The sequence below is a fragment of the Dendrobates tinctorius genome, unplaced genomic scaffold (assembly GCF_039654945.1).
Source record: "Dendrobates tinctorius isolate UK_male_01 unplaced genomic scaffold, ASM3965494v1 ptg000127l, whole genome shotgun sequence".
Lineage (NCBI taxonomy): Eukaryota > Metazoa > Chordata > Amphibia > Anura > Dendrobatidae > Dendrobates > Dendrobates tinctorius.
In genome coordinates, this window is record NW_027361795.1 from 15,017,003 (window position 1) to 15,029,512 (window position 12,510).

At 48.8% G+C, this 12,510-nt stretch overlaps 1 protein-coding gene across 1 annotated transcript in view; it reads right to left on the reverse strand.

Moving 5' to 3' along the window:
- IPO9 (importin 9) overlaps nucleotides 1-12,510 on the reverse strand; it is a 137,695-nt gene that overhangs the window by 93,960 nt on the left and 31,225 nt on the right. Inside the window, exon 13 of the mRNA XM_073542545.1 lies at nucleotides 5,528-5,667. Within this exon, the coding sequence (XP_073398646.1) occupies nucleotides 5,528-5,667 (140 nt within the window). The remainder of the gene's footprint in view (nucleotides 1-5,527; nucleotides 5,668-12,510) is intronic.

Sequence of the window (12,510 nt, forward strand, 5' to 3'; positions counted from 1 at the left end):
CAGGGTAACAGGAGAAATTGGACCCCTAAAGCTGTTGTCCAGTTTCTCCTGAGTACGCTGGTACCCCATTTGTGGGGGGGGGGGGGGGACACTGTTTGGGCACACGTCGGGGCTCGGAAGGGAAGTAGTGAGGTTTTGAAATGTCGACTTGATGGAATGGTGCGGGCGTCATGTTACGTTTGCAGAGCCCCTGATGTGCCTAAACAGTGGAAACCCCCCCACAAGTGACCCCATTATGGAAACTAGACCACCCAAGGAACTTATATAGATGTGTGGTGAGCACTTTGACCCGCCAAATGCTTCACAGAAGTTTATAACGCAGAGCTATGAAAATAAAAAATCATTTTTTTCCCACAAAAATAATTATTTTAGCCCCCAATTTTTTATTTTCCCCAAGGATAACAAGAGAAATTAGACCCCAAAAGTTGTTGTGCAATTTTTCCTGAGTACACTGATACTCCATATGTGGGGGTAAACCACTGTTTGGGCACACGTTGGGGCTCGGAATGGAGGGAGCACTTTTTGAACGCAAAATTGGATGGAATAAATTGTGGCGCCATGTCGCGTTTGGAGACCCCCTGATGTGCCTAAACAGTGGAAACCACTCTATTCTAACTCCAACCCTAACCCCAATACACCCCTAACCCTAATTCCAACCCTAATCATAACCCTAACCCCTGCACATCCCTAACCCTAATCCCAACTCTAACCCTAACCACAAGAATAACCCTAAATTCCAACCCCAACCCACCCCTAACCCTAATCCCAACCCTAACTGTTGTGAGTTCATTTTCTGGTCTACCAGTCAGGCTCTCTCTGGTGGTAACAGGAGGTAGTGAGGCTGATTTAATCGGTGGAGATCTGCCACCTGATAATGAGGATGACTATTGGACCTCAGGAATCTCAGATTGGATTTAAGACAGCCGACGCCCTACTCTGGTGCTGGTGATTCCTTCTGCTTGTCAGGTCTTTGTTCTCAGCTCTGTTCCAGTCAGCTCAAGCAAGCACGCTAACCCTAATTCCAACCCTAACCCCAATTCCAACCCTAACCCCAATTCCAACCCTAACCCCAATTCCAACCCTAACGGAAAAATAAAAATATTTTCTTTATTTTATTTTTTGATCACTGTGAGAGTTTATCACAGTGATCAAAATAAATTAATGAATCTGTAGCCGGCTCATTCCAGCGGGCGCACTGCGCTCCTCGGTGTCTGCAGCCATGGCCGATGCTATTGCAGCACTGGCCATGGCTTGATTGTAATATTTCACCAAATTTCATTGGTGAAATATTACAATCGCACTGCGCATGCGCCCATTTTCCAAGATGGCGGTGCCCATGAGCCGGGACGGCAGGACACCGGGAGCCAGAGCGGGACTTGGAGGCACCGTGGAGGGTGAGGGGGGGGTGATCAGACTGCGGGGGGAGCGGAGAGAAGGGGAGGGGGAGCAGATTGTGACGGCGGCGGAAGATGGCTGCCGTCAGTCCGTGGCGGGGGCCGATCGCCCCCGCCAGCCGATGTATGTGTGTGTGTGTGTGTGTGTGTGTGTGTGTGTGTGTGTGTGTGTGTGTGTGTGTGTGTGTGTGTAAATTAGTGTCTCCAGCCATGTCCGATGCTACTGCAGCATCGGCCATGGCTGGATTGTAAATATTTCATCAATTTTCATTGATGAAATATTACTATCGCTCTGATTGGCTGTTGAAAGTGAAACAGCCAGTCAGAGCGATCGTAGCCACGTGGGGGCTAAGCCACCCCTCTGTTGTGAAGTATAAGGCAATGTGCCCACTTTAGCGTTTTTAAACGCTCAGGAAACGGGTCTCCTTCCCAGAAAACGCGCAGAAAAAAACGTGCGTTTTTTTTTTTTGGCGGAAAAACTCTGCGTTTTTTTCCGCGCATCTTCTGGACTATAGGAAATAGCCAAAAACGCAGACCTAAGCGGAAATTAATTGACATGCTGCGTTTTTTACCGCAAAGAGTTTCCTTAGCGGTAAAAAACGCATCCATTGGCACAAAAAGGCCAAAATGCATTCAAATGAATGGGATGCTCCTTTTAAGCGTTTTGACCCCGAAAAACACATAAAAAACGCTTAAAAAAACGCAACGCGGGCACACAGCCTAAAGGGTCCTGAGTGTGTGGGTTGGGTGACCTTTCATTGACCCCAGTCACCCGACCCGCAGGAGGCTGATTTATACCATGACGCCTACGTAGGCGTCATGGGTCGTTTAGGCACGACTTTTCATGAGGCCTACGTAGGAGTCATGGTTCGGGATGGGGTTAAGGCTGCATTCACAATCTCACTTTACTTGGTAATAGTGCTTCTACATATCCCAGCTATTGAGATGGCTTTTGACACCGTGTAATTTGTTACTGGTAAATTTAGAATAAAATGATTTACAGTTGTCAAAATATCTTAAATGAAAAAAAAAAAAAAAGTTAATCAACATTGACCATAGGTCTACTTTAATTCAGAAATTAATGCAAAGTGGATGAAGAAAATGAAAAAAAAAATATTTTTAAGCTAAAATGCTGCTCAATTCGAGAGCCCCTCCCCTTTAATGCTATGGACGCTATTGTCCGTTACATCAAGAGGGGTGAACAGCCAGGGACGGTACTAGATGTTGGGCAGTAGCTCAACTGTCCGTTAAGAGGAGGACAACTCCTGCAGCAACACTTAGGCTAAGTTCACACATAGCGGAACTCTGGCAGAAATTACCGCGAGAGTTCCGGAATTCCATTCCGCGGGAAAATCGCATTTTAAATTCCCGTGATTTTCCCGTGGAAAAACTAGCATTTTGCAAGCGTAATTAGCTTGCAGAATGCTAGCGTTTTCCAAGCGATCTGTAGCATCGCTTGGCAAACTGATTGACAGGTTGGTCACACTCGTCAAACATAGTGTTTAACGAGTGTGACCAACTTTTTACTACTGAGGCCGCCTATGCAGCATCAGTAATAAAAGATAAAATGTAAAAAATCAAAAAAATAAAAAATGTTGTTATTCTTACCTTCCGACGTCCCGCGCAGCCTTCCCGCCTCTCTCCACGCTCTCATTCCCAGTAATCCTTTGCGAAAATGCCCGCGATGACGTCCTTTCTCGCGGGATCGCGAAGTCTCGCGGTAATTCGCGATGACGTCGCGCGAATGACCGTGAGACTTCGCGATCCCGCGAGAACGGACGTCATCGCGGGCATTTTCGCAAAGGATTACTGGGAACGAGAGCGTGGAGAGAGGCGGGAAGGCTGCGCGGGACGTCGGAAGGTAAGAATAACACCATTTTTTATTTTAAATTCTATTTTTTACAGGGATATGGTACCCAAAGCCCGGAGGACAGTCTACTCTCCTCCGGACCGTGGGTACCATCAGCAATTGTTTTGCTTACTTTTCGCATGGTGTGCACAGCCACATGCGGGAAGTAAGCGGAACAATGCGTTCCTATGGATTGCCACGATTCCGCAAAATTAATGAGCATGCTGCGTTTTTTACAGTGAAGCGATTCCGCCACGGTAAAAACTGCAGCATTAGCACAGCATTGCGGAATCCCATAGGAATGCATGGGATGCTTATTTTTCGCGGCAAAATCGTGCAGTTAAAACAGATGCGGAAACGCGAAAAAAACGCCACGTGTGAACTCTGCCTAACACCTGGACATACCAGTACATGAATTTGTTGGAACATCTTGAAAAATAGGACGTACCAGTAAGTATAAAATTGGGAATAGGTAAAGCAAGCTTAAAGCCTTATGACACTGGTAGAAAATTGGGAATGAGAATCCCTAGGAAAAGCTCATTTCCTCGATTATAATTGAACTGTATAAACAGATAAGCACAGCAAGAACAAGATAAATCCTTGTTTGTCAGGTGAAATGATTGTTTAAATAGCTTAAAAATCATTACTAGCATCACAATAACACGTGCAAACATACATGTACTGCAAAGAACCTGCCATCTAAGGCCTTAAAGGCAATCGGTCATGTGAAAAATGCTAATAACCTGCAGATATGGGGTTAATCTGTTCTGACTCTGCCTAGCGCCTGCATTTAGACCTCCAATGCTAGGAGGAAAAGAACTTTATTCCTCCTGGCATCGTTTGGCATCCAGGCACAGGGTTTCCCACGCCCGTGTTCAGTCAGCGATCTGTGTATAAAGCTTGGCGGCTGAGACCGTGCCCCTGGCACGGACTGACAGCATGATCAGCATTAGAGCTGGCTAGCTGTGCCGGGGGGCATAATGACTGAACTCGTGCCACCCCTATGACTATAAGCCAAAAGCTGCTGGGAGGAGAAAAGTTAATTTCCTCCTGGCATCGGGGGTCTAAGTGCGGGCACTGGTCAGGCTTAGAAAAGTATTAACCAGCAGATTGACCTCATATCTCCATGCTAATAGCATTTTTTCATATGACATGATTCCTTTAAATCTTCTCAGTCAGCAGACCCTCTAGACAGAAAGGACTAAAAAATTACAATTTGCCCACGCATAGGATCACAAAAAAATCCATGGCAAAGGTCTGGGAGGTGGTTATTGCCTGTAATTACAGATTGGAATTTTGAGACTGGAGCAGGCAAGAACGGCTGGTGACAACTAAGGCCTGTTTCACACTTCCGTTTTTGTGTCCGCCAAACGGATCCGTTTCCGTTTTTTTGACGGAAACTGATGCAAACGGATCCGTTTTTAAAAAACCGGATCCGTTTTTTTTGACGGATCCGCGGTAACCACTAATGGAAGTCTATGGGACAAAAAAAACGGATCCTGCAAAAAAATGGCGGATCCGTTTTTTTACGGAAACAAACGGATTTTGACGGATTTGAAAAAACGTAAGTGTGAAACAGGCCTAAGCAAGAGTAATCACCACCACCCAATGATGCTTATCTCCCTCTACAGGGGCTAACATGGAGCGCATGGTTAGGGTCCCGTTACACTAAGCGACTCTCCAGCGATCCAGACAACGATACGACCTGTAAGGATCGCTGGTACGTCGCTACACGGTCGCTAGTAAGCTGCCAAACAGGCAGATCTACTCAACGATGCAGCAACGATACGGCGATCCGTATAACGACCTCGGCGGTTGTTGGGACATTGTCACACAGGAGATATTCTAACGACTTACGCCTGCGTCCCTGAGTTCTGCGTCGCCAACGAGGTCGCTCGCCGGCATCAAACACAGCGATGCATACTGGCCAGCGGGACACCAAGCGATCGAAAAATGGCCTAGGACATTCGAGCAGATCAGCGATATCCAGCGGGGGCCCGGTCGCCGCTATGTGTCACATGTAGCGAGGTCGCTGGCGAGGTCGCTGTTGCGTCACAAAACCTGTGATGTTTCAGCGATCTCGCTAACGATCTCGTTATATGTGAGACGGGGCCTTAAGGGACTGAACTGTACTAGAACCACCAGTGGCCACACCTAAATCCTCCAACTAAATGATTTTGAAGGCAATAAGTATAATTTGCATTGTCAGCCCTATTTGACAATGACCCGCATTTCTGGCTGCTCTTTCAGATCCGGAAACTCCAAGCTAATCAATAAAACATACCTGAAAGGTTGAGATCGGAGAGAATAACTCCAGTCAAAAAGCCAGGCATATCAAAATGAACTCTTCCACGCTGAACACCCTCCGTAAGAATAGACTTCACTGAACCCAAGGCCAGCAAGCACGCTTCATGTACCTTCCACCTAAACAATGTAGGAAAGTAAAACTAAGTGTGCTTTAGCTAAAATGCACAATGTCAAGGCAAATATTGTAATATGAATTAAAAAGAAAGAAAAATTGCCACATAAAAAATGTTTCGCAAAAAAAGTGAGGAGAGGCGAAACATTTTGGAATTATTAAGCCATCATAAAACTAAAATAAAATTGGTTGTCTCAAAGACCACCACATAATACCAGTTATCTCTAGCTCCCAGCTGGTGTGTGCTCTACACAGTCCACCATTTATCAGAATATCTGGCATGTGATACTACATATTTCTTACACTGCAATAAGCCGAGCCCTTGACTGTCTAGAGTAGTTCCGGTTTCCACCTTACATGCTTTTTTAATAGAACTGAATTACTTGTGCATGTACAGACTTACACTGACCCATTCAGCAACTTTATTTTAACATCTCTTTTCTTTAGTAGAAAAACTGATCACAGGTTCTGACTTAGATGACCAATGTCTATTCACTGTCATTTTCAATGGGAACCCAGCAGCGTGATGTAGGGACAGAGACCCTGATACCAGTGATGTATCACTAAGTTTATTGGATGGAGCAGTTGGGATACAATCTCAGTTTTCTCTGCTGAAGATCCAGCAGAGCTTGCAATGCTGAGCCCTGTTTAACCCCGCCCACATCAGTGATTGGCAGCGTTCTGTGTATACTGTATATTGACAGAAAGCTGCTAATCAGTGGTGCAGTGTTAGAATCAGCAGTTGATTAACCCCTTAGCGACAGAGCCCATTTTAACCTTAATAAACACGCCAATTTTTAAAAATTTGACCAGTGTCACTTCATGCAGTAATAACTTTGGAACGCTACAACATATCCCAGTGATTTGGAGATTGTTTTTTGTGACACATTGTACTTTACGTTAGTAGTACATTTAGGTTGACGTGTGTTGCTTTTATCTGCGATATCTGAATTTTGGCAAAAAGTTTGAAAAATTCTCAAATTTCATATCCTTAAAGAGGTGGTCTATTACAATCTTTATTGTGCATATGGAGTTAAACCACTGAAATAAGTACTTTTTCTAATACATTTTTTCATATTTGCCTGTGAGCAGCACCATCTCTGCTCGCTCAGTGCCGATCATGTGACCCGAGGCTGCAGCCGCCACCAGTATCAGGTGAAGTCACGTCAATTTCCGGACTCTGGAGGCGTGACCCAGTCTGACTGCAGCCACACCCTGATTGGTGGCGCTGTGGGAGGCGTTTCACCGCATGACAGTCCAGTATAACAGCGCGTGCTGTAGAAGATTTTACTCTCTCCTTCTCAGCTTTCATTGGAACATACTTGCAGCGTTCTCATGACCAGTTAGTCATGATGTACAAAATTAATAAATAACATTCCCGATACATCCACTTTAAATCTGCATTATTTTTCAAATGTCATTTTGTTTTGTTAGGATATAAGACAAGTTAGTATTTGAATTTTGGAATACAAATTTGTCTGAATGCATTATAGAGTCACAATCCATTCTAGCACCCCAAGGTGGGGAGTATGTAGAATGGGGTAGTAGGAGCCAGGTAGCAACGCCGCCTTTGGTTTCCAAGTGTAAGGGGGGGCCCCCCGTCCAGATGCAATGTCGCCAATACCGCCGCCCTATGACCTTGAGAAGTTATGATCTTTCATAGGTTTTGGAAGATGTAGCTACAAACCTCCACGGGAGGGGGATAAGGACCCTGCCTGGGGCAGAAAAGGGTGTGTCCAACCAAGGAGATAAAGGCTTGTGTAAGGTCATATGCTCGGTTATGCTAGCTGTTCACTTCGAAAGTGAGGGCCACGTCGAGTAAACTGCAGTGAAGGGACTAGGAACCAACTAGCAACCCATGTCCCCTGCAGCTAAATATCAAACCAGTAATTGATATAATCCATCTGCTTATATCTTTTTCACTACCACTATTTGCATTTGCATATTGGACCGTTGTATATGTATAACCATTGCGGATATAGTGTATTGTCTAGGTGTGACCTTATGGCGATTAAAAGGGGTATCCAGCACTTTGCATAAAAACAAAAAAATATACCTAAGCACTAAGAGAGGTAAATGCAGCTTACCGTGCCTATTGTGTACGACACCATGTTTTGTTCTGGACAATTCGAAATTGCCAGTTTAGTGCACATACATTGTCCCACAAACATTGTGCCCAGCTTGTGCTTTGGCAGACACGCACCCCATAAATTGTTAAGTGCAGTCTCCCTACCACAATAATGCCAAACATGTGGCTGATAGTTGCAGTTTAGGCACAGTGGGGCTCAGAAGGAAGTGGGCATTTGGGAGCACAGTTTTCATTGGATTTTATTTGAGGGGGTGGGAGCCAAGTTGCTTTTCCAGAGTCTGTGCTCTAACAGTAACATGGAAATCCTCAAAAAGGCACAAAAACTGCCGATCAATATTTCAAAATGAAGTCAAGTGTATATATATTAAATCCCACTGCTAGGTACGGGATAGCCACTCCATTTGACCCTATAGGGCCCTACAACTTTTCCCTGCCTAACAGCGGAGGTTGGCACCCTCTTGGAACGCAAATGGCGCCCCCGCTCCACGGTGGCTGCCCCTACTCACCCTATTACAATCTGCATATAGATAATACAATATTAAAAAACGACAATTGCTGAGTTCAATATATCACAATCAGAAAAAACTCACGCCAAAAAAACACCATAAATAAAGAAGGGTGAGAAAAGTAGCCAGAAATACACTTACTTAATGGGAAATTAGTGCATGGGGGAATAGAATTACCTATACATTCAGTCCCTATTTGAAGGTCGCCCTACCTTACAGCGGAGCTGTTTCACCCTAAGTTGTTCTGGTGCTCCCGGCTCTACGTAGGCTTTCCCTGTGGTGGAAAATATGTGCTGAGGCGGGCTTCCGGGCGCTAACCATTGTAGCAACCACATTCCGTCCGAACCCAGCCTAGGTTAGAATCCAAGATTCAACGGCTAAGCTGCTAAACACGGGGCCCCTGGAGTAGCTGCACCAGGTTTGCGTACTACGCCCGCCGAGGCCAATCTGGGGCCAGTAGCATCACTGGAACCCCTTCTGCCTTGATGCTCTTGATGATCCTTGGAAGTAGTGGCAGCGGGGGAAATAGGTATAGGAGGTGAATACTGGTTCCATAGCAGAACCAACGCATCCCCGGCGATTGCCTGCATGTCCCGGGACCGAGACGACCAACACGACCACCTTGGCGCCTACCCTGGAGGCCATCAGATCCACGTCCGGCGTTCCCCAACATCGGCAACTTTGCCGGAAAACCTCGGGGTTTAGTGACCATTCCCTGGACACAAGACCATGCCGGCTTGAGGAAGCCTGCCGTCCAGTTCTCTACGCCCGGAATGTGGACTGCCGAGATCACAGAGTGGTTCCTCTCGGCCCAGTGAGGGATGTGCCTCACCTCGTGCATGGCCGTCCAGCTGCGAGTGCCCCCAGGTGATTTATGTCAACCACGGCCGTGGTGTTGTCTGATTGAATCCAGACGGAGCGGCCTGCTAGAGGATGATGAAAACGTTGTGGAGCCAGCCGGATTGCTCGAATTTCTAAAGAGTTGATTGGGAGGCGTGCCCCCTGCAGCGACCACTGTCCCTGGGTCGCGTGATGGCGAAAAAAATGCTCCCTAGCCGAGGAGATCGGCGTCGGTTGTGACCACCAACCCATGGTCCGGGGGAAAGGGTTTCCCCTGAAGACGGGATGAACTGACTGTCCTCCACCCGAGTGCCTGTCTGACCTGCCTGGACAACCAGCATTGGTGGTTGAGTGTGAACGAGTTCTTGTCCCATGATGCAAAGAGGGCGTGCTGCAGGGGGCGAGGATGGAGTTGGGCAAATGGAATTGCTTCTATTGCTGCCACCCTCTTCCCTAAGACCCTAATGCAAAGACAAATGGTGTGAGGGACTGGCTGGCGAAGTATCTGGACTCCTTGCCGAAGCGCTAGGGCCTTGTCTCGAGGGAGTATTACCAACCCTCGGGAGGTGCCGAAGATCATCCCTAAAAAGGAAATCCTCTGAGCTGGGACCAGGGATGATTTCTTCAGGTTGACCAACCACCCTAAGCGGGCAAGAGTATCTAGCGTGATGTTGACGCTCTCCTCGCATGCTCAATATGAAGGGCCCTTGATTAAGGGGTCGTCTAAATGAGGCAAGACGACTTTGCCCCGGGAGTGCAGGATGGCCATGACGACCGCCCTGACCCCTGTGAGCACTGCGGGGGTGGTAGCTAGCCTGAAGGAGAGCTGCAAAGCTGAAAGTGCAGGTACGCATCTTGGATGTCGATAGAACAGGGAGAATATTTGGCCTCTATGGCAGCTATGACCGAGCGGAGAGAATCCATCCGGAAATGTCTGACCGTGACAAATCTGTTCAAAAGCTTAAGGTCCAGAATGGAAGTGACAGTCCCATCCCTTTCGGGGGCCGTGAACAGGTTGGAATAGAAACCCTGACATCTTTCGTCTTCCGGTAAGGGGATGACCACCATTTTGCCGGAGCAATTCTATGGCCTTGAACAGGGCCTGTGCCCGGGATTCCATTTTGGGAGGACGAAAAAACAAAAAATCGTCTTGGGGCTGTGTGACAAAGTCTAACTTGAACCCCGAGAATACCAGCCCCCTTACCTATGTGTCACGCACGACGGATAGCCGGACATGGCGAAACCAGAGTAGGCGACCGGGTACTCTGCTGGTGTTGCCCGGAACTTGCCTTGAGTCATTTGGCTGAAGGTCCCCTTGATCTGGGCTGTTGGGATCGCATTCTCTCCAGTAGGTTGGCGCTATATGAGACTTGATGATCCTTGTCCTGGTTGGGTCGACCTGCAACGGCGGGGATGGTTGCTGAAGCCCACCCGGGGTTGAGAGAGGACCGAAACCGTGTCTGAAACTGGTAATGAAAAAGCTGTTTAACCCCTTCTTAAGGGAAAAAACTGCTCTCACCCCCTGTGGAGTCAGAGATGAGCTGGTCCAACCTTTCACCAAATAGGCGGCTGCTCTGATAAGGTAAAGAAGTTAAGGACTTCTTGGAGGTTGAATACGGACGCCAAGTCCTCAACCACAGAGCCCTTCTAATAGCAATTGCATTTGAGGCAGCGAGTGCTGCGCAGCTAGCCGCATCCAAAGGCGCATTAATCAAGTAGTCTGCGGTCAACGCAATCTGATTAGCAATATCTGCTACCTCCGCAGGCAGGTCCATACCCTGCAAGGCTCTGTTTAATGATTTAGAAAAAGAGCCCATGGCCCTAGCCACCCAAGTTGCTGCGAACAAGGGAGACACTGAACCAGACGCCTCAAATACTGAGCGAGCCAGGCTCTCTATGAGACGGTCGGTGGGATCCTTGATAGACGACCCATTAGGTATGGACAACAGGGCTTTAGAGGCCAAGCGCAACACGGGTGGATCTACAGTCGGGGATTCCGCCCACCTTTTACGGAGATCAAGGGCAAGTGGGTATCTTGCCTCGAGCGCTCTCTGGCCTAAGAAATGCCTGTCCGGTCGTTCCCTGTGTCGTTAAATCCTGGGTGATCGACAAATACTCTATGAAGCCGCTTGACCCGCTTAAATGACCCCTTGTGCCCTGAAGCCAGGGTGGATTCATTGACAACCCCAGGGTCTGGTTGACGCCTCGATAAGGCTGTCCACTGTTTCCTGGTAACCTGGAGTAACTAAGACAAGGGGCTCGTCTGAGTCGTAATCAGAGTTTTGCTCGTTATCAACTACTGGCGAGGGCGAGTGAGAGGCAGAGCTCAAGGATGCCGAGGCACCGGACAGACTGGGAGACGCTGTGTGGGTTCCTTTCCCCCCACGTCTGCCTAGTGAGAGAGCGGCCCCTGCAGGCCGGAGGCTCCTGTGAGGTGGAGGACCCCTCTAAGACAGGCGAGCCGCTATCCCTGCCCCTATCTGGGGCTTGAGGGGACTCGATTGCTCTCGTAAGCAAGGCCATAGACTGCGACAGAGACAGAGCCCATTTTGGGCGGACTTCACAGATTTGCCTACTTTGTGCATGTGGGAAGGCGGACCGACAGGAGGTGCACACAGCATACAGAAACGTGTGCGTCTTAGCTGCTCTGGACATGGTGGCCCTGCTAGGTGATATGCCTGCGGGGTTCTACTGCTTAGCCTCTGGCAAAAAAACAGAGGGTGGCCTTCCTCCTTCGGGGGTAGCACTTACCCCAGTCCTGTGTCCCCAGTCCTGGATCCCCTTTAGGCGTCCAGCCTGTCGAACCGCTGCATCCTTTTCCAAAAAGTGCGCCTCGGCGTGTGGGCGGTCCTGCAGGAATAGAAGGCGCCGCCGGTGACATCCTATGGGCCAAGCTTCTGCTCGTGGTCTAGCGCCGGGTGAAGCCGCGGACTAAATTTTTCGGCACCCGCCCGAGGCTCCGGGGGCGGATCCGCCAGAAGTACACGCGTCACGGGGGCGGGACTTCCGCCCGCGGCCTAGTACCAGCAGAAGCCGGGGACTAAATTTACCGCGCCCGCCCGAACACGGAGACGGGACCGCCAAAAAACAACAACAGAGGCCTGTCAGGACATGCGCTGCCGAGCGCTACCGCTGTGGGGGAGCATGCTGGCGCCCGAACCCGTGCTACCGCCCAGGGGAATGCCGACCCTGGGGGTTTCAGGAGCCCTCCCAGCCCACCTTCTTCCGCGCCTCACCCCTGGAGCTCCAGCTGATCCTCAGGTTGGGAGGGGGGCTGCATCCAAATCAAGGACGGTGCAGGCACCCTAGCTCCATCTTTCCCTCCAAGGGACGAGGAGAGGGACCGTCCGCCTCCTTCCACTACCGCAGTCCTTGCATTGGTGGTGCAGAGGGAGGCCGCACGGACTTTACCT